Source organism: Ruditapes philippinarum, unplaced genomic scaffold (assembly GCF_026571515.1).
Source record: "Ruditapes philippinarum isolate M1 unplaced genomic scaffold, ASM2657151v2 ctg2206_1_1_1_1, whole genome shotgun sequence".
Classification (NCBI taxonomy): Eukaryota; Metazoa; Mollusca; class Bivalvia; order Venerida; family Veneridae; genus Ruditapes; species Ruditapes philippinarum.
Window position 1 is genome coordinate 13,630 of NW_026856923.1, and position 27,920 is coordinate 41,549.

At 31.7% G+C, this 27,920-nt stretch overlaps 1 protein-coding gene across 1 annotated transcript; it reads right to left on the reverse strand.

Moving 5' to 3' along the window:
* Positions 1-1,154: 1,154 nt before the first annotated feature.
* On the reverse strand, positions 1,155-26,737 carry LOC132748149 (uncharacterized). Its single transcript, XM_060737698.1, has 6 exons — positions 26,640-26,737; positions 12,099-12,152; positions 8,887-8,952; positions 7,579-7,636; positions 6,514-6,750; positions 1,155-2,084 (listed from the first exon to the last, which is right to left on the reverse strand). The coding sequence occupies exons 1-6, from the start codon at positions 26,649-26,651 to the stop codon at positions 1,873-1,875; spliced, it is 639 nt and encodes a 212-aa protein (XP_060593681.1). The 5' UTR covers positions 26,652-26,737; the 3' UTR covers positions 1,155-1,872.
* Positions 26,738-27,920: the final 1,183 nt, after the last annotated feature.

A 27,920-nucleotide genomic window follows, 5' to 3' on the forward strand; every position in this document is an offset into this window, starting at 1 on the left:
AGTGATATAATTTACACCATAAAAAGTTGTTATTTATTTTGTATAAATTGAACAGAGGTGTGAAGGTGTGAAAGGCAACAAAAAACGTTTGTGTTTTTAATGAAAGATGATTTCATTGTATTACAGTTGACTGGTTACTAAACAATAAGATATGACGTGAATGTATGATGTAAATTCTTTTTTGTTCAACCATTAAAGTTGTAAAAAATGTAATATTAACTTTAAAGTAAATGATTTTATTCCTTTGTTGAATAATATTTGCAATTTTGTATGACACTATGTATTTATTCAAACTTTGATGAATATATAAAAGTAATGGTACTGATAATTACTTCCCCCAAAAAAGTACTGGTACTGAAGTACCAAGCTAAAATCTAATACTGGTACTGGTAATGGTACTGCATAACTTGGCAAGTACTGATACTGGTACTTAAGTACTACACCCTTAGTACTGATGCAGCTCTGGTAGATAGTAAAACATGTGTTTAAAAACGATACTGTGCACCTAATTATAGAAATAAACCCTTTATCTACGTAGAAAAAGGCTTCATCTTCAATATGCAACTAGAGGATCATCGGAGAGTAAAAATCCTCTAGAAATTTAGTTCTTAACCAAAAAATTGCGACTTTTTCAACAAAGCATAGGAAATAAAACCATTCGGCCTTCGTGTAAAGGATTGTTTAGAAAAAAACTTTAGATGTTCTGCCGTGGACTTTCAATTATCCAGAAGTTGATATTAGTCTTTCAAGTTAAATAAAGCACCCAATCCTTCTTTAAGAAACATTTAAGTAGACTTATATCATCTAAATGGAAATCAAAGTCATGGTGGTACATTGTCATAATTAACTTGTTTCAAGGCTTATATACCTTAATGACGTTCCTTTAATTTTATTTCACAGTATTACTTTTATTTCTTACAAAATGTTTCTATATTGTGGCATGCAGCTTAGAAAGTGGAAGGCAACGGAGATTACATTTTTTTTGATTTTCTGATATGGCTTTCAGTATAATTAGTATACATGCAAATATCATCGGATGAAAAATAAAATGAAAACCATGATCTCTAATCTTAATATATTATATATACAATGTAGTTCATTTGAAGCTTAAATGCTTGTATTGTTTTTTAAATATAATATTAATACTATTGACAAAAGATTGTTACACGTTTTTAATACTGTTTAGAAATAATAAACAAGAGAATACATATGATATAATTATATTTTATATCTTTCATTTTGTTGCATAAAAGTATGAATTTCAAAGACAAACACTAAAGAAATGCATAAAATAATAAACACTTCATTTCTGTATGACCAAATAGCTAGTAACTGAGATTAAAATATCTGTTTGACAAAGAAATTTTATTCCAACTAGAACTAATGAATTGACGATCACTTATATGCAAGCTTTTTGTCAGATGATATATACAGATACTGTGAAATGTAAAGCGGATCAGTTTTTTATGTTGATGCCTTTATTGTCTTTGTACGGATTATAAGACATAACGATCTGGAGAAAGAGTGATCCTTCCGATGTACTAATCACAACAAAATTATATAAAACTTGCAGACAAGAGCAACAATGGCTGTATGAAACAATTTAAGTCATATTCTCAAATGGCGGCACTTCCACAGCTTTGATTTCTTTCATGATTTCCTCCCGTTGATTTAACATGTGACATTTTTTTAGCAAATGCATTTTATTGTTTGGTTTAAATTGTTTGCTTATATTGAAATATAATCGCAATAAGAGGGTGTTACAAAAACTATAAAAAGTCAATTTTCCTATTTGGACCGAATAAGATTCCATTAAAACTATGATTACTTTGGTCAATGGTTACTGCAAATATAAACAATTTGCTTGTCGTTTTACTTTTTCTTGGCAACAAAAGCTTTGATTTTGGAATACGCATTTTTATTCATGTCACACTCGTACAATTTATCATCTTCGTTATAAGCCATGTCGATAAATACTATTTTCTCGTAAGCAGGTTTCAGTGGTACTTTATTGCTCGATGCTATCTCTGGTAAAGACATTTCTGTCCCAAAATTAATGATGATAACGATGAAAGGTTCATCCCCTGAAATAAATTAACAAACAATATTTTAAAATTCGTTTGCAAATACGATGATGCAGATAAATATAAACCTGCATCAACAAAACTTAAAAAATGTTTATAGGTCATATTACTTTTTCGAAGTACTGAAAATCGTCAAATATCAATGCAACGGATATTGATTATTGCTAGAGATAGAAAAGATAAAATAATCACATAAATTAATCACGGTTTACGTAATCTTAATTATAGTAACAGCTTTTGAAAAGTACTTTCAATTGTCTCAGAAGATAGAGTTCTGGTCAGGATGCACATTTTATAGACAATTGTTATTCACATACTCTGATTACTTCCAATGGACAATGCATTTGCATATGTTATCTGCTGTTTGATTTCCAAACATAATATTTAGAACTGCGACGTGAGCATCCAAAAGGTAAATACGTGGCTTTGACCGTATTCAGAATCGTTTTATATGCTCGCTTCATTTTGGTTGTGTTTTAGCACACCTGGCCACGAAGTGGTCAAGGTGAGATATAGTGATGGGCGTCCGTCGTCGTGCGTTGTGCGTCGTTCGTCGTCAACAATTGGTATGTTAACACTCTAGCAGTCACAGTTTTGATTGGATTATCATCAAACTTTGTCAGAATGTTTGTCTCAATTAATTACAGGTCAAGACCGAAGATGGGTCATCTCTGGTAAAAAACAAAGTCACAGGAGCTAAAAATAAAAAAGCTTGTTAACATTCTAGTGGCTGCAGTTTTGATCCAAATTTCTTGAAAATCGGTCAGGAAGGTTGTTTTGAAAATTTCTAGGTCAAGTTTCAATATGGGTAATCTCCGGTCAAAAAATAGGTATCAGGGGCTGAAAATAGAAAAATCATGTTAACACTCTAGTGGCTGCAGTTTTGATCAAAATATTCAGAAATTTTTTCAGGAAAGTGGTTTGATGATTTCTAGGTCAAGTTCGAAGATGGGTCATCTCCGGCCAAAAACTATGTCACAGGAGCTAGAACTAGAAAAAGCTTGTTAAGACTCTAGTGGCTGCCGTTTTGATCCAAATATTCTTGAAATTTGTCGGGAAAGTTGTTTTGATGATTTCTAGGTCAAGTTCGAAGATGGGTCATCTCCGGTCAAAAACTATGTCACAGGAGCTAAAAATAGAAAAATCTTGTTAACACTCTATATAGTGGCTGCAGTTATGATTCAAATTTCCTGGAAATCGGTTAGGATGGTTGTTTTGATGATTTCTAGGTAAAGTTCGAAGATGGGTCATCTCCGGTCAAAAACTAGTTCACAGGAGCTAAAAATAAAAAAGCTTGTTAACACTAATGGCTGCAGTTTTGATCCAAATTTATTGGAAATTGGTCAAGAAAGTTATTTTGATGATTTCTAGGTCAAGTTTGAAGATGGGTAATTTCCGATCAAAAACTAGTCACAGGAGCTAAAAATAGAAAAATCTTGTTAACACTCCAGTGGCTGCAGTTTTGATCTAAATCTTTTGGAAATTTGTCAGGAAGGTAGTTTGATGATTTCTAGGTCAAGTTCAATTATGGGTTGCCTCCGGTCAAAAAATAGGTCACCGGCAAAAGTATAAAAATCTTGTTAATACTTTTGTGGCTGCAGTTTTGATCCAAATATTTTGACTCAATTCTCATCAAACTTGGTCAGAATGCTTGTCTAGTTAATTGCTTGGAGTTCAAATATGGGTATCTCTGATTAAAAACTAGGTCACAGGAGCTAAAAATAGTGGCCACAGTAGTTATTCAAAAATATCCTGCCAATGGGTCTGCAAGTTTGTTTTGGTGATTTCTAGGTCAGTTTTTAATATGGGTCATCTGGGGTAAAAACCTAGGTCACACTGATAAAATATTGAAAAACCTTTAAAACACACTTAAGGTCACATTTTTGACTCAATTGTCATTAAACATGGTCAGGATGCGTGTCTAAGACATTGTTTGGATGTGGTAGATGGGCCAGGAGAGCGATCTAGGGCCATCTTGGCACTCTTTTTTATTTTTCGGGCGGTATAGTAATTCAATCTTCATTATGTCCATCTGTCCGCACGGGGTTAAGCTTAAACGGCAAGTTGGATTGATCTTATGTATCTTCTGTTCCAATTGCTTCATAATTTTCTCACTTACTTATCATTACAAAGTGCATGATCTTTAAAATAAGTTAAATAATTATGGTGTGGCAGCTGTAAGAAGTTGCCACATACTTCAGTTTTGTTATTTTTTTTCTGATCCTTTTGATCATTGATTCCAGCACTTTTAAGTGTTGGAAATTCAGTACCGCTCAAGCCGGTGCTATGGGGCACCTCATCATTATACCTCATGTACAGACTAAATCAAAACGAGTCTTCAATTTGCATGTAATTTTGTTGTGATTAGTGCTTACGAGGGATCTCTCCATGTTATTGCCCTGTTCAGCACTTTGAAAATGGATATATTTAACCTAAACCAGAAAGATCGTAGGTTCATTTTGTATTTGTGTCTTTATAATTTCCACATTTACTAATCAATGCAAAGTACACGATAATGCCAAGTTATATAACTGTGTTGTCCATTTTGTCAGTTATTTTCTATTTCGTCACTTTGACAATATGCCGGTTATGATTTACATGGACAAAGTGGATTTCTCCCTAGTCTGCAATTCTCTTGTAATTTTGTTGTGATTAATGCTTCCGAGGGATCACTTCGTTTCCAGATGTTTACCTTAAATTTCTCTTATTACTTTATTTACTTAATTATTTTAGGCGGATACCTTGAATGGTCCTCTTACTTTCTACAGAGTAAGGGGTCACTAGTGTCAAGATAACTGATGTAATTATTTAACATCTTTGCTCATACAGCCTTTACTTGATAAATTTATGTATTTCATGTTTAAATTGACATGCCTAGGGAGTATTTCTTCCTTCGGGTTTTATTAGGGAACTTTTGGGTCAAGGTCAAGATCACCAAAGCCAAAAAATGTTTTACACTGTTACAAGTATATCCTTTATCTACTAAAAATATCTTATATTTGATAGGAACATAATTTGAGAAGTATTCTATTTTTATGGAGTAAGGGGGTCAGTTGGGCCAAGGTTAAGGTTTTGTTCCTTTGGATTGAATGGGTCAAGGTCAGGTTTGAATTCGGTCATGTTCAATGTTTTTTGCGGAGAAATGCCCCTTTAACTTTGTAAATTAAAGACGAATTTTCAGCTTCCGTTCATTATCTCCCCAACAGTTGTACACATTCAACTCATATTTAATATGTGGATATGTCATAGGAATACGCAGGTAAAGTTTGATATAAATTATGGTTCGATGATTTTTTTACAGAGCTATCCCTCTTGAACTTTGGAAAAACAATAGAAATTTTTAATTTCTGTTCATTCCAAAAGAAAGAGAAAGAAATTTTCAGTTTCCATTCTCCCCAACAGCTGTGCCTATTCAACTAAAATTTGATATATGGATACGTCATCAATTTACGCAGGTCAAGTTTGAAATTGGCTATGGTTCGATTACTTTTTTGTAGAGTTTTGCCCCTTTTCAATGAAAAAAAAGAAAATTTTGAGTTTCTGTTCATTATCTCCCCAACAGTTGTATATATTCACCTCAAATTGAATGGATCCATAAAAGAATTAAGCAAGAAAAGTTTTGATTTGGTGATGGTTCTATGATTTCTGGCAGAGAAATGCCCCTTTGACTTTGGAAAAAATAAATTTTCAGTTCCCGTTCATTATCTCCCAAGCCGTTGTACACATTCAACTCAAATAAAATGTATGCATATGTCATAGGAATAAGCAGGTCACGTTGGAATTTGGTCTTGGTTCGATATTTTGGATAAAGTTATCCCACTTGAACGTTGAAAAAAAAATGAAATTTTTAGTTTCCGCACTCTTTTGTGGAAATGTATGAATAAGGTTAAAATCGCATGTGAAGGTATTTAACCAAAAATACAAGTCGAGTTCGAATTCGGTTTAGGTCCGATATTTTTTTTTAAAGTCTCATCCTTCTTGAACTAAGACAAAAAGAAATTATCAGTGTCTGCTCTAACTTTTGTCGGAATGTATGTTCTGTGTTGATATTGCATGTGCTGGTATTTTACAAAAACATTCGGCTCAAATTCTAATTTCGTCAGGTTCATGTGTCTTTTGACAGTTTTCCCATGGAAAAGGTTTTAAAAATCACAGTTTCTAATCATTATCTTGACTAAAATTTGCCATATACAATTTGTAAAAGTTTAACACTGAATAGTTTCAGAGCCTTAAACTTTGTATAAAAATGGTTTTTAATATTGACATTTTCAAGGTCTTTGAAAGCAATGGTTTGTGCAAACAAATTCGGAATTAAATATTATTATAATGATATTTGAAATTTAGGCTGCATGTGGGGGCATTCGTGGCGTTATAACACATTTCTAGTTTTCATTTTATTATTCAGAATAAGACACCTTAATTAACTTACATTGAAAGTCCTGAAGTGCAAGGTCAGTATGTGCGCCAAGTCTCGAGCCTGAAGGACAGACTAATAGAAGTGGTAGAGCTGCCTGTAAAGCTTTTTTCTTTACTATTTGAGATTCAACGGAAACCCTTTTTTTCAATTCCTTTGCAAGAGATTCGCCAAACAACTTTATTGAATCATTTAAAATCTGTTCTGGAATATATAGCTGAACTTCTCTTTTTGCCTCGTTTGAAAACCAGCCTGCAAAACAAAATTGCTTTTTAAAACCATTAAGTTAATAAAACGTTATATTAAAAAGTTGTCGTCGTGTATCTTCGTGCGATTTAGTCCAAACTCTAAAGGATTCATAATTAAGTTTTGCATTGGAAGCAATTGTTAAAAATATATATTTAATCTATGAAGGTCAATCGTTACCTTTGAGATTACATGATAATTATAACATAATTATTGTTCCCATCTCAGATCATATATATCAAAAATTACAAAGTATCTGATAAAGAAATCGCTCACCTGAGAAAAGTTCACAGTTTTTAATTTTCGTGGTTAATTTTCAAAGTCAGTATTGCGGTCATATTGGATTTTTTATTTTTTACAAAGTCTTTCATCTTTTTAAAATGTTTGTACATGGCTGCTACGAAATTCTTTAAGAAAAATATGTTAGCTCATGGTATTGTAAGTTCACACAAAGTGACTTATTTAAATGAGTTTTACTACGTAAGTATACATATAGAATGTTACACTCAAGGTATAGCTATTGTTATCCCAAAAGCTCGATTAATAAATCTTTTATACAGGTCCATTTGGCAATTCCACATGCCAAATAGCTCAGCTCTTGACTTTCCTGCTTTTTCATATGAACAAAAGTCACCCGCAGGGCGTGGCCAGTTTCGACTCCAGCTGCATGATTTAAATAATCCTTGTAGAGGGCCACAAGGTGATGCCTTTTTTTGCAAAATATCTAAGCTATGGGCATTGAGCTTTGAGGAAAGTGTGTGCACTTTGTGACCAGGTAAGTTAAAATGAATACAGATGAAATCATTATAAATACGAACGTTATTTTAGGTTTACCTGAGAAAATACCAGGTTTTTGCTGCCGATCATCTTTTTCAATCAAATCTCTCACATGCTAAAGTAAAAATGACAAACATGTGATAACCGAATAAATGATCTGCTTACTATTGTAAATGATATCTGTTGAGAATGTTGACATATATTTCATACATTTCTTTTTTTACTTTTTCGTTTGACGTTTAGTTATCAGAAATATAAATCGGTTAATTTGCTAAAAATGACAATGAAACAATTTTGAAAGAAAAACAAAATAAATATTATTTTCTATATTAATTTTCAGTTTATATGTTTACATCATATCATTTACATCGTAGTTAAGGTTCAAGTAATTTGACATAAAGCTATAACTGGCAGAGCATAAATGAAATTAAGTAAGCCGAACAATCACATTGTCTTTACATTCTTAGAGATTTAGCACAAAAGATATCTGTTATATACGTCACATGGGATAGATAAAATGTTTCCTAACAAACTAATCAAAGTGCTATACATGACCCATCTGCTTCATCTGAAATGTACTAACAATGTTTATTTTAAATCCCCTTCCTTAAAGTGGAGAGAGGATAATAGGAATGGCTTTTGTCTGTCAGTCCATCCGCTCGCCTAACCGTCCGTATGTTCGTCCATAACACTTCGTGTACGCTCCGCTGAAATGTTTGGAAATAACTTGGCACAAGTGATTACCATTATGTGACGATGTGCTAAGCGCAATTATTGTGTTGCTACCCTCAATGTCAAGGTCATACTTAAAAGGTCAAGTGTTAAGTCAATTCGAATGTTTTAAAATTACTTGGCACAAATGATCCCCAAAATGACACAATCTGCAGAGCACAATATCCAGGTTGCTTCCCCCAAGTAACATCCAGGTAGCTATCCCCAATGTCAAGTTTACATGTTCTCCATAACTTATTGACATTATAGAAGGTTCTAAATAACTTGTTATCATGACATTATTTGCAAATGGTAAACATGGCACAACATCAAGGCCATGGTTAGTTAAAGGTCAAGGGGTACACATTCATATCATCTGCTGCGGAAGAGGATTTAGCTGTCCTTCAGGCTGTCTTGTGAATTTATGTTGAACCATTGATTGATCTTTATCAAATAAAGAACAAAATTAATATTTACCAATATTGTAAAAGCTTTATGTTGTATAAGTAGTGTGTTCATGAAATAATCATATTTACCAATATGCGGATTAAACTCTGGAGTCGAATGATATATGAAATCTTAGTTAAGTTTTCACATTTTAATGCCACATGAAAATCTTTAAATCATTCTTCACTGAACCTGAAATTAACTCACTTGAATTTTTTCAATCACATCCTTTTTTGTATCATCATTTTTCTTTCCATTTTTGTCAACAAAACTCTGAAAAGGAAACAATGTTGATTCATGTTTGAAATCAAATCTAATGTTTCACACGGCATGGATACATACATACTATTATAACATATAAATGCACCTTATGTACCAACACAAATGTTACAAAACAGTAAACTTAGAAGTCAAATATTATGATCTAAGACTATAGTAGAGATTTCCAGCAATGAGGGACATCAAATGAGAACATATTTTTCCGCTTAATACAACCAACTAAAGACAATGAACATGAAAGCTAGTCATAAATTTACTTGGTGGCAATCTAAAGTAACCTGTGACATCAGAAATGACATTGATTTGAATGGCAATACACAGAGACTGATACCAATTGATATTTTCAAGCTCTTATTTTTAAACCATGTGAAAAACGAAACTGATTTCGGAGGTATAGACTTGCACATACGTCTTAAACTAAAATCTCTAGAAGCAAACATGGTAACATGCGTATTACTCCATTATATATGAACAAGCTAGATTTGTTTCTGTCATTTAATGCATTTTCTTTTGTAATTTCGAAGGCATAGACTTGCACATACGTCTTAAACTGAAATTACGTCCACAACATTCGGATAAAAGATAGTTTATGATTTTGAGGGAAGCTGAATTATTTATGATCAGGTGAGAAGTAGTTTTGACAATTTTTCTGTACTAAATTCATAATAATTCTGCCAATACTTTATGGCATTTTACTGCGAATTCTGCAATATTACATCTAAAGTGGAATCTTCAAAAATCCTACCATGTTCGATTTTCCGTGATAAACGGGAAGATAATTATTCCCAGAGTAACGGGTCCTTGTTTGAAAAAAGGGTCAAGGTCGCACTTGCTCATTCAAGGTCAACATTGCCTGTTTGATGGTATATGTCGTGTCCGGTTCATGTCTTTCTTATCTTTAAAGGGATTTTGTAAACATTTGCCACAGTTGTTCACAATAATGATACAATGTGTCATGCGTAATAACCGTCACCTACCTCCAAGGTCAAGGTCACACTTAGAGGTCAAATATTAGCATAGTCTGTTATATAGATTATTATGTGTCCGGTCCGTAACTTTTTCATAGATCAAAGTATTTTGTAAATACTTGCCACAAATAGTCAATATAATAAGACCATGTGTCCTGTGCAACACCTGCATTTTACTTCCAAGTTAAAGGTCACACTTAGAGGTCAGAAATTAACGTAGTCTGTTTTAGGGTATACTTTGTGTCCGATCTAGAACTTCTTCTGGATTTTGAAATAACTTGGCACAAATTGTCACAATAATAAGAGGATATGTCAAGTACAACACCTTCACCCCTACCTCTAAGGTCAATGTCACACTGAGAGGTCGTCAAACATTAATAAAATCTGTTATATATTATATTTTTGTCCCACACATGACTTCTTCATAGATCATTGGATTTTGAATATACTTAGCACAAAAAGTCACAATGATAAGATGATATGTCATGAGTAACACCTGTGTCCCTACCTCCAAGGTCAAGGTCACACTTAGAGGTCAAAGATTAATATAGTCTGTTATAGGGTATATTTTGTGGCCAGTCCATACTTTTTTCTTAGATCAAGGGATTTAAAAAATACTTTGCACAAATAATCACAATAAAAAGACGCTGTGTCAGGCGCAAAACATGGGTTTCATCTCCAAGGTCACACTTAGAGGTCAAAGATTAACAAAGTCTGTAATAGGATATATTTTTTGTCCGATCTAAAACTTCTTTATAGTTCAAGGGATTTTAAAAATACTTGGCACAAATAGTTACAATAATATGACGATATGTCATGCATAACACTTTCACACCTACCTCCAAGGTCAAGGTCACACTTAGAGGTCAAAGCTTAGCATGATAGAATTTTAAATTCCATGTTTCATTTTATTTCTTTAATACATTTAAAGACTGAAAGTCCTAAGATCAATGACTCAATCTTTTGAAATAGCACAATTTTCTGCTTCATATAAAACTTCCCCGAGGCAGTGTACGTTGGTAACCATGTTACAAATTCTTGTTAATGGAGATTCATTGCTTGTCATTACTTTCCATATTTCAATATGTGTTTACTCTAACACTCATACGTTCCTGAGAAACTGTTTATGAGCATAAAGAGTTGGTTCTTATTTGTAGTTCAGTTTACAAAGTACAAGATTTTCACCTATCCAATTCTAAAATCATTAAGTAAATTATATATTCATCATCCAAGGTCATCACCTATGGGCCAATATTGTAATATCATGATCGAGTCCCCGTAACATTATGCTTCTGTTTCTCACTCATTTGATCTCGTGCACTCACAAAAACAACAAATTCTGCATTCCGGTATATATTACAATGATGATAATATATATATGTTTATTTCACGCGCAGTATGTAAGGTCTTAATACATAATGCAAAATACTAACTTTGTTTTCTTTAACATCCTTGAAATTATTATACATTGTTGAATACAATACAGAATTATATTGTATGAGTACGCAGGAGTAAAACGAGACACTAGCCACTTCGATATTGATAAAAAGTTATACACTTTTGATGCTTTACTTACCTTTATGAAATGAGACACTTATATAAGCTTTTCAAAAATTGCTCAATCTTTTCTCAAGAAAGTCATTTAATTTATACTTTATTCCCTTTATATCATGAACCCAGTTTCTAAATGCTTCTAACAAAATATAACATATGTCTTTTTCCGAATTGTTATAATTTCCATTTTTAGTATGTAATATTACAATTACAAGGGATTCCAATCATACAAAACATAATCCTGTTCCCTGTTAAGTATTTAAGGGGTATTGTGAAGTTCTGTCAATTTTTGTGATTATATCTTATTGTAAAGATACCATAAATTTTTCTTTAAAATGTCCGTTTTTTTACATAATGAAGATAAAAACAATGAGACAGGCCATCCTTTCTTTTAAAATGCAGTTTTGAATTGGAGTTATTACAGTATATAACAGGAAGTTTGGGGATGTTTTTGTTCGGTCACACAAATACTAGATTCTACAAAATTAAATGTTTACTTACACAATTACATGTTAAATGACATGTGATTTTGATTGTCTCAAAACTTCTGTGAACTTCTGTTAAATATACACAAACAAAGCTTAATGCATTTGATGACTTAAATGCAATGTAAAGTACCTGTTCTTCAATTATATGCTGTACTTGACGAAGTATTGAAGAAGCGCTTTGTGTCTGAAACGAAATAATGTCAGAATAACAGTATTGTCACATTTGTAAACACAAAATTAAGCCATTCTATTTTTCCTCATGTTTTTATTGTTGTTTTGTTTATATCACGAGACAGTAACAACAGATAAGGCCTTTTTCACTACTTAACTATAATGCAACGAGCACCTGTTAATTCTCTATCCCGTTCTTGCGACAAACGTGTCTATATAGGTCAATCCAACAAACCCTATCACACACACAAAACGGCGATATTGGACTTTTGCGCTTCAAAATGAAAACAACATTTTTCTCTTTCGGCGCATGCTGTTGAAAGAAATTTTGGTCTTAACATTGTGAATGCGTCTGTGTTTTTTTCAACAGACGTATTGTGTACCACTGTGATAAACAGTGTTTAGTAAGCGTTTTGAGCTTACAAAAAGTTGTCCCTTCTATATGGGACTTTCACGGTTTAGAAAACATATGGATAATACGATAAGAGCCGTATATACAAAACGAAAAACGCGAATTGCGTTATTTAGGCTTATCCAGTTTCGTGTTAACCAATCAAATGCTCGACCTGTTTTGTTTGAACAAAGTTCCAGTTCATTCTAGCTTTCCTGACATCGCGAACACTTAAAAAACGTCTGGTAATGTCCAGGAATCGACTAGCAACAAATTGAATGTTTGTACTATACTTTTCTCTTTGTGCATTGTTTTTAAAATAAGATATCGGCAAAAAGGACACTTCTTAATATACTCGAAGCAATCTTTACACACTAAATCATGGCAAATCACTGATTGATAAAATAAAACTCCTTAAACATACTCCACACTCTTCTAACCAAAATTCTTGAAACATAATTTCTAATTTTCAATTAAAGATTTTTTTAATGAACAAGTCAGTGCCTTGATATCTTTTAAAATAAATATGGCAGTTTTGTAGAAAATTCTATCAAGGCTAATTTCTTAAAACGTTTTAAATGCAAATTTGATAAAGAATCAATCTTATCCTTGCCAAGGTCAACCATCCTATATTCACTGATACGATTTCGAACTCGTAACCAACATCTTCCAATAGAAACCGAAAACTAAACAAGAATCCAATTAAATGAAATACTATGTACGTCATGTCATAAATTAGTCGACGGATTTCATTTCTTATTTGAATGCTAAATTGAGCGCAAGCGATTCTTGAAACCTTATTATTATAGAAAACCAAATGTTATCAAAACATCTGAATTAATCAATACCAATAAGCAACAATACGTCTTAAATTAGGTAAATTTGTTAAGTGTACCAAAGTAGAGTTTAAGCCATTGACCAATATGTAATTTTTAAAATAGAAATTTGTTTTTTCCGAATATAAGAAGTGTTGCTAAGTCTCTGTTTCGTTTTAGGAGACCTAGTGGCACATACTTATAGTATCCCGCATTTTAATCAGATCACACATTTTTATTTTATTTGTTTAAAGGAAATGTCAGAAGACGCTGGTTAGGTCTAAAACAATACTTATCATCTCCACTTTTCGTATCTTAAAATTTGATGCCATTTTTCACTTTATAAAATGTGTCATTTCTATCCTCAGTATACAAAATAAAAGGAAATATTTTTCTTCATTTGCATATGTTAGAAATATTTTGTCATGTATTGTTCATTTCTGCCATGTATTTCTAATTTCTAAAAACATGTAGTAAAATAACATTTTGCATGTTTAACACTTTGATATAACTGCTTCCTGATTGTATGGGGAATTAAGTTTTACAACTACGAATACTTTAATGTATACAGCGCGAGCAAACAGTTTATACCGAACTTAACGATATTTAAATGCTAATTGTAGATACCGCTATTCGCTTATTCAATTTTATAAGATCGTGGGAACATTGACTTCCGCCACGTTTGCATAGGGCTCATCGTGAAGTCGTGGTTACTTCTGACTCCCGACCGCCACTGGGAAGTTGAGGGTCAGGAGTGCACCTGGCACGGCCTTGGGCGCGTGTCATCGCAGGAAGACCTTATTGAAGCTTCCATGCCCGAACTCGTGCTCTCGTTGAGTTCAGGTCAATGAAAGAATATGTGCAGACCACCACTTCCCTCCGATCAGAAAACTTTTCTATCAAATACATTATAAATTATATTCAATTCACAAAGAAAGAAAGAGTTTATTTATTATTACCCAACTTTAACTAAAGGGAAGTAAATACAACAACATCTGCTAAGTAAGCTATTTTTGTTATCTCCCTTTATCTGTCATTAGCACTTCATTACATTGAGAGTATTCAAGTATTTATGGAGTTTTTATTCTATTCCATATCTTTTTGTTGTTGTTAAACAGTAGACTTCTCCATATATACCTTGAAAATGATTCGCATGTTTATTGAAATAGTAAAATTATTTTGTTCAATCCTTTTTTCGCACCATGATATTGTTTAAAAATGTTGATATGACTATGACAGTAATCGTCAGTTTAATACTACGCGTTTTTTTTTTTTATTTTCCCTATTACGCTTTTTTTCTTTCTTTTTTAATCTTTAACACAAATCCTACCAATTTTAATCACATTTTCACTATGTCAATCCAGTGACAACTTTTACTTCAATCGAATCACATTGGTAAAAGTAAACACCATTCTTACAAAGTATAAAAAGAAATGAAACACTATTTTTGAATGTAAGATCAGCTTTCTCTGATAGTTCATATGTTTGAACAGCTTTGCCTCTCCAAGTACTTGATACTTGAAAGTACACAAATCTAACACTTAATATCAAATTATTTACCATTATAGTTTTGAATTTAAGTATACCCTTATCGTATGTTAATTAAGTAATAGAAAGCAAATCGAAACACGAGGCTGTCTGATTTGTGCGAGGCGTTAACCCCAAGTAAAAATCAGATTGCCGATGTTCTCTCTGTTTGTATCATAGGCAAAAAGAAAAACACATTCCCTGTTGTCCCAGAAAAAAGACCAATGAAGGAGCATCTGAATATGGTATTTCTATCGCTATCATAAGTAAACCTAAAGTCAATTGACATAAGTAAACCTAAAGTCAATTGACATGATCTGGAGTGCGGATAACTTCACTCCATTCAACGCACTGCACATGTATATATATAAGATAAATATTTTAACCAGACTAAGACTGTGATCTCACATTGTTATCAATTTTTCAAAAGTGAATACTGTTTTTAGCTCGACTATTCGAAGAATATGAGAGCTATTGTAGTCGCCCCGGCGTCGGCGTCGGTGTCGGCGTCAGCGTCCGCGTCGGCGTCTGCGTTGGTTAAAGTTTTTTGTAAAGTCAAATATCTCAATTATTGCATGAGATATTCAATTGAAACTTACAATACTTATTTATAGTAACAAGGTACATCAGATTGACAAGTTGGATAACTCTGCCTACAATATTGACAGAATTATGCCCCTTTTTAACTTAGAAATTTTGGTTAAAACTTTTTGTAAAGTCAAATATCTCAATTATTGCTTGAGATATTCATTTGAAACTTACAATACTTATTTATAGTAACAAGGTACATCAGATTAAATAGTTGGATAACTCTGCCTACAATATTGACAGAATTATGCCCCTTTTTAACTTAGAAATTTTGGTTAAAGTTTTTTGTAAAGTCAAATATCTCAATTATTGCATGAGATATTCAATTGAAACTTACAATACTTATTTATAGTAACAAGGTACATCAGATTGACAAGTTGGATAACTCTGCCTACAATATTGACAGAATTATGCCCCTTTTTAACTTAGAAATTTTGGTTAAAACTTTTTGTAAAGTCAAATATCTCAATTATTGCTTGAGATATTCATTTGAAACTTACAATACTTATTTATAGTAACAAGGTACATCAGATTGACAAGTTGGATAACTCTGCCTACAGTATTGACAGAATTATGCCCCTTTGGAAATTTTGGTTAAACTTTTTTTTGTAAAGTCAAATATCTCAATTATTGCTTGAGATATTCAATTGAAATTTAAAATACTTTTTTTATAGTAACAATGTACATCAGTTTGCAAAATTGCATAACTCTGCCTGCAATATTTGCAGAATTATTTGCCCCTTTGAAACTTAGAAATTTTGGTTAAAGGTCTTCAAAGATATTTACTTGAATCTTTGCACATGCACTTAGGGTCATAATTGTATGTCACTGACCAAGTTCCATAACTCTATCTTGCATTAAGGCTGATTCATATCCCCTTTTCTACTTAGTCTCTTGGTTAATGTTTACATGCAAGTTTTACATATCTCAATAACTATTAAAGATATTTATTTAAAACTTTACATATGCATTTAGGGTCATATATGTAGGTCACTGACAAAGATCCATAATTCTGTCTTGCATTTAGGCTGATTTTTCTCCCCTTTTTCAACTTAGAAATTCATGGTAAAGTTTTGCTTGTACGTAAGCTGTTATCTCAATAACTACTGAAGGGTTTGTGCCTTTTTTGGGACAATTTTATGCATTCATAATAATAAAGCAGTGATTTACTTTATAAAACATCTTAATAACAAGCCTTGGTACCTTTTCTGTCAAATTTATGTATTCATAGGTAATTTGTATTATTATACTCAATAAAACACCCTTTTGACAATACCTTCCGAAAAAGTCAAGCCAATACTGTATAATTAGACTCTCTCTAAGGCCTATAACATGAATTCATAAAAAAAATTTAGCCCTTATGTGAACTTAAAAAATTTAACATTATCAAGGCTCTTTTACTATCAAGCACTTAGAATAGTCGAGCATGCTGTCCTACTGACAGCTCTTGTATAGTTTATATAGTCCTAGATAAATTTAATTGGACAGTATAAAAAAAAAATTTATAATAAAACAGTCTTAGTAAATTTTATATTATTTGGCAGGATATGGTTTTAAAAATGTCATTAATTGACTTATATAAGTTTTAATGGCCATATTAATTACATATTGGACAAATATAATTATGTTGCTTCTGTATAAAACATCCATTGACTAAGCCAATGTGTTGTATGGATAAAACAGATCTTCACGTAAATTATGTTGAAGAAACAAATCGTTGATATACTGAAGTTAGTAATATTTTGAGATTGTAAAGTATCAAGTGTAATAAATGACATATTTTCCAAGGTTAAATGATTTATAATGGTCAATTTTTCTTTTTACCATTTGCATTTAAACATTTTAGTAACGTTTTATTCATTGTACCACAATGTAACCTTCTGTAGGAAAACATGCAATAGTTCGATTATATTGAGGTCATATTTTTCTTTTTTAAATACAACAACCTTTTAAAGAATGATAATTGTGAAGCTAAGGGGGAAAACTCCTCAGTGCATAAAACAGTAACTGCTGTGATATGGACTGTGGAGTTGTCTCCCTTAGAGGTAAAAATAAATAGTCTCTTGTAATTCTTTTAGAATGGCTTTCATGTATTTTATGTTTGTGTTTAACGTTTTATATGTAATTTTATGTATACATGTAAAGATGAGACTGAAATAAAGAAATATATATGTATGCGATTTAACTCTGACGCATTTTCAACAGAAAGGTTTCAAAACTATTTCTCGACTTCTACATGTTCTATTTGATCCTCATTGTACTTTTATTCATGTCTGTCACCTCATTGTGTCATGTTTGTACATGAAATGACGGAGATAGCTGTTGTTTTTTACTTTACTTTGACTTCAATTGTCAATATCGTAAGTGACATTATCATTTTGATTAATTACAAATATTTTAATTAGCATCTGACTTGTCAAAGCATTTTACTATCATTTTATTGGCTGAGTGATCAAGGTCACGCGTGACATGTGTGATCTTTTTCTGTGATTAAGTAGTCGGTAATAATGGGGGGACACACATCGGTCAGTCTTAAATGATTGCCGCTCATTAAGACTAATCAAATTGATATAATAATAATAGGAGTAATAATAATAGCAATAACGATGATGTTAATTACGATAATAATTATAACAATAGTGATGAAGTCATAATAAGAATTATGATAATAGTAATAATGATAATGTTAAAAGTCTACAGAAAAATACAATATCGAATGAAATTAATTGTCGCCATTCATTACAATCATTCATTCGCTAAATGTTTGTGGGTTGTAATCAAAGATAAAATGTCATGAATTTACTAAAATGCTCAACCGATATGAAGTAATTGGATTGCAAGAATCAAAACTAAATGATCTGGATCATGTCGAACTCTCTGGTTACAGTTTCATTTTTAAAAAAAGACATTTATACGTGCCTCAGGGGAATCGCTCTTACTGACAGATGTACATTGTCGAAATATATTTAAAAATCTAATCTTGTTCTATCAAAAATACTTTGCAAAACTGAATCAGATATTTTATGTGGTGTGGTTTACATACCCACCTGAAAGATGATGCTCATAACCCTATAAGTTTAACACTAAACGTAGGAATTCCTAAAAATAGTGACATCGATTCTAATGATACTCCTGGATACCTCTAAAATGAATGAATTCTTACATAAGTTAGATCTTAATCAAAATAAATGAATTCTTACATAATTTGATATTTAATATATAATATTCTTACATAATATAGATCTAAATGAAGTATGTAAAATATCAGATCATTTAGATAAGCAAGAAATTAGAGACAATTTTAACCAAGAAACTGTTGATAATATCATGTCGGATAATGCTTTTTTATTTCTTCGATCCTCTTAAACATCAGTTGGCTTTGTGCACAAAAATAAACACAAAAATCATGAATTTTCTTCCAATTCATCAACGTGGTTTGGGCAAAGAACTGCACCTTAACAATTTTATAAAGCTAAATATTTTTTTAATTACGGAAATCAGAGACAGATAAATAAAGCCTTAAAGCAAAAAGTAAAGTGTATAAAGAAGCAATGAAACTTTTTTTATAATAAATGTAAAATGAAAATATTGAAACATGAAGGAAATAAATCGATAATTTCCTTAATGACCACAATTGTTCTCTTATATTGTCATAATGCACACTCCTTAAATTATTCTTTGTAAGAGACATAAATGATCGCGTGAGACTAAATTTCAGGAGTTGTGTGGATAATTTATAGCTTTATTTTCACACTAAAACATTTATTCTGTTGTGATTGTTAAACATCTTGATTGCAATCATCTTTTCAGACGAGAGTTAGTATAATAACTTTTTCGTGTGTGATCTTTAAAGTAAGCGTGACACTATCAGATGTAACATCCCTACATACCTTTATTTTTTTTTTGGGGGGGGGGGGGGGGGGGGGGGGGTTATTTATATGTAAATTGAATAAAAAAAATGGTTTAAAACATAATGTTTGAGACTGCCTTCAAAGTGAAGAACATAGTTGCGTTGTTTTCTTCTGGTGATTAGTTAGTTTTGATCCAGAGTCATTAATGTTATAAAGGGTCATGTCCATAGAGTCTGTTAATCGTATATTGTTTCAGTTTTTAATAATTACTCGTCAGAATAACATTAATATACGTGTTTCACGACAGAAACCACTGTCGCCAAGATTTTAAAATCATTAAAATGCTCAAAACCACATATTCAACTGTTGTTGTTACCTATATTCCACCCTGGACAAATCATTTTAGCTCGATTTTTTTCGGGGAATAAAAAGTTATTGTTACTGTCATGACGGCGTTCCCGTTCTCATCGGCAACCTTGATCATAACTTTCTAAGTTCTTGATGTATTCTCTTCATATCTGGCAACAACAATCCTTGGGACAAGATCTTTAAGTAAACCAGATTAAACTTGACCTCCATACATAATGACATTGACCTTAGAGGTCAAATGTCTAATTTTGCTTGCTTTTTCTGATTGTTTGCAATAAGTGGCTATAACTTTGATTTTTTTAATGGATTGCATGTACGCAATCTTTTAAAATGAACCTTTATTTAGCTAGACAAATAACGATTTAACATATAGGTGCACATAGAAAATGCAAATAAACAAGTATCAATTTGCAAAGTAAGTGTTAATTTTACAGATGATAAGGATATAATAATAATTTCAAGGATCTGTTTTTCTTATAGATGTATGAAAATGAGATTGTTATGAATCAGTTAATATATTATCAGAACTTATTTAGAAACACCATTGTATCAATTCATTACGCTGTCCATTAAAAGAGTTTGATTTGTATTCAATAACATATCAATACAATAATACACATATTATATATCGCTTGCTGGATGACCTAAATTGTAATGCTGTATAAAATTCAGCAAAAATGAGTTAAAAGGAAAATTTATAATTGTTTGTGATTTAAAGCACTGTCATGCGATGACGACTTAATTGAACTAAGAAATAGAAATTTGCAAAAGTAGTGGTACCAATTTAGTAATCATAAACCATTAAATTTACGAGTTTAGTTTGTCCTTATTGAAGCAGAAGCAAATGTATTGTTTTTTACAAAAAAATGTAAGTATTTATAAGTATGGTGTTGGAGCGTTTACGAAACATTTACTGGTGGATGTTTACGATTACGTAACCTAAAATGACATTATGTAGCCATATTTTTGACATCATGTGTAACCGCCACGTGCTCGGTGATAGCCTCAACCTTTCTTCTTTCTCACACCCGGCATTTTGCCTCAATTTTGACATGACCACAACTGAAGTTTTGAATTTTATTTGAGTAAAGGTACGAACTACCTGTAGGCAACCTGCAACAACTGGAACAAAATCTCCCCAAGAATGGCAAAATTTACCTAAAACGCATTATAAACCTTACTGGCAGTATGAGGAGCATGCCTTTATTCTATAATCACATTTTGAGAGAAATCAGATTAGTTAAAGATATTATTAACGAACTCGGATATTTTGTAGATTTAATTTAATGAGAACTAGTTACAGACAAAAAGACAAAAAATCTACAATATCATATTTAAAAACAGCATTAGAAAATACAATGATCCTTGATTTGCTCAATATACAATATCCTATAAACTGTTAAATTAAAATAGAGAAAACAGAACCCCTCAAGAACGCCAAAAACTACAAAAATGAAAATGTTGCAGGCTCGCTTTTATTGACCCAGTTCATGGACATTACTGTCCCTTAGCACTGGCTTAAGCAGAATTCAACATAATACCATGAAAAAAAGTTTGAATTTAGAAACATCCTATCTCAAACATATATTAAAATACACATGTATATATGTGAACATTTAGCTAGAATTCGTATATACCAACATGCCGAGACAACTTTAGCAATTGCTTTCTAGATTCAATTGACATTTAATACATAATTCTATATTTTACTGTACCAGAAATTCGTATGTTCAATGGTTCCAGACAAGAATAATTCAGAGAATATTGGGGACAAAATCACTTTTCTTTAAAATGAAGATTGTTAACATTTTGTAACCGCCATGAAGAAACACCTTTACATTTAAAATTGGAGTGTGATAAAAATCAAGCTTATTTCAATACCTGAAAATATTATTAATAATTTTGATGAAATTCTATGTTTTGAATCGTTTAATTAAGGTACTGAAGCTTAAATTTTTTAATATGACTTTTTGTTCATATAACTGAAAGATATATATTTGTCTAAAAGAAAAATACATTTAACCTACACACAAAGGTTTTAAAAATAATAGTAAGTTAGCATGGAATATTTACAAAAGTGCACATTTAACAGAAGATGAAAATATTTGATGGGAAGTTGTAAAATCTTTGATTGCTTAAAGTACACCTTATAAGGAAAATAATTTGACCCCATACCAGATAAATTGTGGTGGGTTGTTTTTGTGTATATATGTGTTTTGTTGTATTTATTTATTTATTTTTGGTTATTTTGCTAGTTTTGTTCGTTTATTTTTCATATTCTTTTTATATAAAAATGACTATATGTATGTTTGACTTTATAGGTCTGTACAACAAGAATTACTAAATAGAACATGTTCTATCTTGTAAATCTAGTATTAAGGTTTATGAATTTAAGAAATAGTAGCCTTCGCATAATAAGATTTACTTGAACTCGTGTTGTACTTCTAAATCCTAAGTCTTCTGAGGCTTTATACTCGTTCTCGGAGCTAGATTACATATGTTAAATATATCCTTAGTTACTTTAATTTATATTTTAATAAAACAAAAGAACAACAAAAAGAAGAATTTAGTAGGCCTTTTTCCTTGGTTATAAATTAATTCCGATTATCAAACGATTATCACAATGATTTTCAAGTCCAACATGGTATTAAGGGGGATGTCTAAAAGGAAATATTCCTCCTATCCATATGTTTTAATGAACCTGTTCTTTTACTGATTTCTTTTAAAGATATGCTATTTGTTATAATTGTTATAATTCGATATTTTATACCATCAACTTCATGCACTATTATGCGATTTGTTATGATTTGATATTTTCATTGTCAAATTTTGTACTATTTTCTATAACAGCTTAAATAACGACAGTCTCTGTAATTAAAGACTTGGTCTATGAAAGTCAAGCATATTTCTGAGTAGGCCGTGATGTTTCTGTATTACGCAGATTGTGCCTGTACGAGAAAACACTTCTTCCGGTCAGTTTTACATACCTACGGACTACATCATAAAAAGGACTATAAAAAACAACAGAAAATGATATTTAAACCGGTCGGTATTATGTTTAATTGAGAAACACCAGTTAATGTCACTCGCACGAAAATCAGAATGCTGCAGTCGTGACTAGAACCACGGGTCTCTGGATTGCCGGTCCAGTATGCTATCATATGTCTTTTTTTACAAAATCTTTTACGAATCTGAATCGTCAAACTATAATAATATAAGGTCACATTTTGCATTTCGGCCATATAATTTAGCTTAAGTATTTACACGGGTTATTTTGTTAAACTAAACTATTTTAGTCATTGTTGGTGTTTTGTCAGTATAAAGTAGTCTTTTAAAGATTATATCTGAGTTTAACATCACAATCATTTTGTTAAAAGAAGGAAGAAATCCTATCATCAATACAATAGAGACATATGGCTAAGTATTTGTTCACATAGAAAACAAATTTGGATCCTTTTTAAAACTGTGTTAGTGTTTGACTCCATACAACTGTCTTTAACATTTAGTACTTGATTTAGAAAAAGATATCATTATCTGAAAGTAAAGTCCTTGTAAAAAAATGTCATACATTCAATTTAGTGAACAATACCATTTTTATAAAAAGACGTTTTCTTTTTAAAAAAAATATTTCAAAACGCTGTCTCCATTTGAATGACTGCCAGATTAACTTTGATATAACTGTAAATAATGCAAAAATCCTCAGATGTGTGAAGTTGGCGGCCAAGCGGCCAGGCGGCGTGAAGTTGGCGGCCGGAGGCCCAGCGGCTGGCGGCGTGAAGTTGGCGACCGGGCGGCCCAGCGGCTGGCTGCGTGAAGTTGGCGACCAGGCGGCCCAGCGGCCAAAAATTTTAATGTTGCAGAAATGTTATTTAAACAATAAAACGGCATTTAATGAAGTTATAAAGACATTCTTAGTATTTAAAGGATATATAAAAAGAAAAAAATCACTTTGATATTTTTATTTATTTTATCATTTCTTGTTAAGTCAGCGGCCAGCGGCTGGTGGCCAACATATCAATGTTGCAGAATTGTTATATTAACAATGAAACGGCATTTAATGAAGTTCTAAAGATATTTCTTATTATTTAAAGGATATAAAAAAAGAAAAAAATGACACTGAATATTTTTTATTAGTTTATCATTTTTTGTGAAGTCAGCGGCCAGCGGCTGGCGGCCAAAAGTTTTAATGTTGCAGAAATGCTATTTAAAAAGTAAAACTGGATTTAATGAAATTCTAAAGACAATTTTTATTATTTAAAGGATATATAAAAAGAAAAAAAATCACACTGAATATTTTTATTTTATTTTATCATTTTTTAGTGAAGTTGGCGGTCTGGCGGCCCAGAGTCTTAATGTTGTAAACGTTTGGAAAAAGAATTAAAAAACGACTCTTAATTAACTTTTAAAGACATATCTTATCATTTAATAGTTATATAAAAGAAACAAAACACTTTTTTTTTTACTCTAGCGACCTGGCAGCCAGAAAATTGTACAGTTGTAGAAATGTTATAAATATGATAAAAACGGGACTTTATGAAGTTCTTAAGACTATTCTTGATATTCAAAAGGTATATAAAAAGAAAAAAATAATTTTCAGATAACTTTTTCATTTAATCATTTTTGTGAAGTTGGCTAGCGACTTAAATTTTAATCTGTGAAAGTTTGGAAAAGAATTGGAAAACGACTGCTAAGTCACTTTTAAAGACATATCTTATTTAGAATATATATAAAAGAAAGAAAACTGACATTTAGAAAGCTTTTTTTCTCTATCGACCTAGCAGGCAGTTGTAGAAATGTTATAAATATGATAAAAACGGGACTTTATGTAGAGGTACATACCTTCATATTATGATGTTAATAAGAAATTTCGCGTTATATAAAAGATAAAAATATATTTTAAAAAATCATTTTTGATAATTTGAATGGCTCTTTATGTTGTTCTGTAGACTCATCTCGTCAATTATTGACATTAAAGTCAAAACACTCATTTTGATCAATCTTAACATTTTGACATTTTAGGTTTTTCATTTGAATAGTACCTTTTAAAATGTAGAAATTTTGCGTCTTTAGAGTCTTGAAAGGGAGTATCTAAAATGTCACATCACTTGTTTGTGAAATACTCGTGTGTACACGACGCAGGCATGTAAGGAATTCTAACCTTTTTCCAACACAATTGCCGATTCCGTTTTTGCGAAAAATAGTCTAATAAAAGTGCAATAATAGTATGTTTTATACATGTACTTTTAAATAATGAGCAAATACTGGGTTTTGTTTTAAGTTTAATGAAGTTTTAACAACATATTAAAAAGATAATACATACAGTAAAAATAATACGAGAATGGTCAACGGAACTATGTACCTATCTCGGTAAGTAATCATACATGCAGACATATTGCTTTAATGCAACGTATATACTTATATAAGCCAATAATATTAGAACCTATATATTTGTTAATGTAGTCAATGCACATTTTTCAATGACGGCTGTAACTACAAAACTATAAACATCTTCTCTTAGCTCCAGTGATCTTGACGTAAGTGATCCCTAACTTCACCCAAAGTTAGAGAACAACTGAAAGTGTCTCCCTACTAAATATGAAAGACATCGGTCTATAAACAAGAGCCACCGCCGGGCGGGAAAACAATCGGTTTTTTTACTTTTCTAAGAGCAAACAAATAAACGGTTTTAACAAATCCTTAAAAAGAAACTTGAAAACAAAAAATAATTTTTCATTTAGTTAATTTTAATAGGTTTGTTTAATCACACTTGTTGTTTTTGTCCAAAGGTGATGGTCATATCTAAATAACTCTACATGTGTGATTGGTCACAAGGGCTGTTTTGTCCACATATGAATCAAATATGTACTTAAATGTCAAAATTATGAAAACCAAATTAAATAATTTTACAGTCAAGGTCACTTTAAAGCTCAATGTCAAGGTCAGTGCAACCTTTAAAAATGTCTTGTCCAAAAGGTTATTTTGTCAAAGTATAAAAAATATCCATTGATTAATAACAAAGTTACAGCCAATTATAGCAATAATTTATTGTTTGAATAACATTTCTGAAACATTAAAATTTTTGGTCGCAAGCCGCTGGCCGCTGACTTCACAAAAATGATAATATAAAAAAAAATTCTCAAAGTGATTGGTTCTTTTTATATATCCTTTAAATAATAAGAAATGTCTTTAGAACTTAATAAAATGCCGTTTTATTGTTTGAATAACATTTCTGCAACATTAAATAGTTTGGCCGTCAGCCGCTGGCTGCCAGCTTCACAAAAAGTGATTAAATAAAAAAATTCTCAAAGTTACTTTTTTCTTTTTATATATCCTATATATAATAAGAAATGTCTTTAGAACTTCATTAAATGCCGTTAAGTTGTTTAAATAGCATTTCTGCAACTTTAAATTTTTTGGCTGCTGGCCGCTGGGCCGACGGCCGCCAACGTCACGCCGCCAGGCGCTTGGTCGCCGGTCGCCAACTTCACGCCGCCAGGCCGCTGGACCGCCAACTTCACACATCTAAAATCTTCATAGACGCTGTCATCTTTTAGAAAAATTATCGAGAATCGTTGAGTTACTATACTTTTTGAAATAATGGTTTTTATTCGTCCGACAGAGCTTGAACGAAGGCGAAAGCGGATGTTTAACAAAATATTAAAACAGAATAGCCTCATGTCCATGTAAATGCGATAAACAAATATTTATGTGAACAAAATAAAGTCAATAGTTGTGTACTTAATTAGAAAAGTGCATTTCATGCACATATAATCAATAATTAACTAAACCTTTAAATAATAAAATTAAATAATAAAACGCTCCATATGAACTTCATAACTTACTCAACAATAATGATATCTCAATATAAAAAATTAAACTAAGTTGTCTTAAATTTATTTAACATGAAAAGCATCAAACTAATATACATAAATCGATACCAATAAAGGCTAATAATATACCTTCTCTGCCATTCTGTGTCTTTTTTCTCTCTCTGAAAATCAATATTTGCAAATCAGATATAATTTAAGTAAACAATATAATATAAATGCATTTACATAAATAAATAATTATATGCCTTATGTATCTATGCATTTGATAATATAATAGAAAATGCTAATTTGTTATACTTCACATATGAACAAAAAAATGAAAACAAGAGAAGAAAATGCTTATTTAATTTGCCATAGATTTCATAGAGTTCGGCCTTTCGGCCTTCTTGAGCGTCATTTATTAAACATACAATTATATTCAAACAAAACCAAGGACAAGACGTATAACATCAAAAACTGAAGCCAGTCATGGCGTTGTGTGCCGTCCGCCGCGTTATTCTTTAGTGTTCAACATGCTCTTAATTTTGTTTTCCACATAATTCGTTATTGTCTTGCGGTATTGATCAGTTCCGTATATTAACAAGACTCGAACAAGTGATTTTGCAAACCTATGCGACACGGCTAAAACCATAATTATGTAAAAGTAAAATAATAACGAAGACGTTAAGTGTTGTTGTTTTGGTAATTAACACTGAGTAATGTCAGTTAAGACCATGCCTGTTAAGAAATGTGATTCTTAGGTCAACTCCTGTTCGCACAATCACATTTGTAACACATTTAACCAGTTATGAATGCGATCCCATTTGTACGAGTGGTATATCTTAATTAGTGGCAACTGCAACGCGTTTTTATAAATAAGCAATTCCTGTAAAAATGATTAGAAGAGTCCTTCAATATATTCACCACGGACCTCTGGGCACTTTTCCAGCCTCAGAATCCATTCCGTAAAAGAATTCTGAGGGATCACACTTGTTCAAGATTTTTATACTTCACAACAGCAGGTGTTAAGTGCGTAGAAGCTGTAAAACGTTGCCCCATTCAGTGTTTTTATATTTGTCTGGTCCTTCGGGATCATTGATTCCAATACTTTTAATTGTTGAAAATTGAGTTCATCTAGGGGCGTGAGGGATGTTGCACTTATTCACTTTCCCTCATGTACAAACTCAATCAAACCATCAATCAAAGTCTGCAATTTTCATGTAACTTTGTTGTGATTAATGTATCCGAGGGATCGCACTTTTTCCAGATTTTTTAAAAGTGCTTTGAGTACTAGTAAACTGTTTAGTTAACTGAAAATAAGCGGGATGTTGCAAAAAATTCTCTGCCCCTCTAAATAAGCTTCAACCAAGGCTGACCGTTGTGCAGGTGCATTATCATGGAGTTATATGATCCTGCGCACCCCGGGTAGTG

Excerpts from the sequence above, each read along its gene's own strand:
- LOC132748149 (XM_060737698.1), bottom strand. Across the intron at positions 7,637-8,886 it reads ATGTGATTGAAAAAATTCAA|CATGTGAGAGATTTGATTGA; the intron begins GTGAGTTAATTT and ends TTTTTACTTTAG. Across the intron at positions 2,085-6,513 it reads TGCACTTCAGGACTTTCAAT|GGGATGAACCTTTCATCGTT; the intron begins GTAAGTTAATTA and ends AATTTATTTCAG.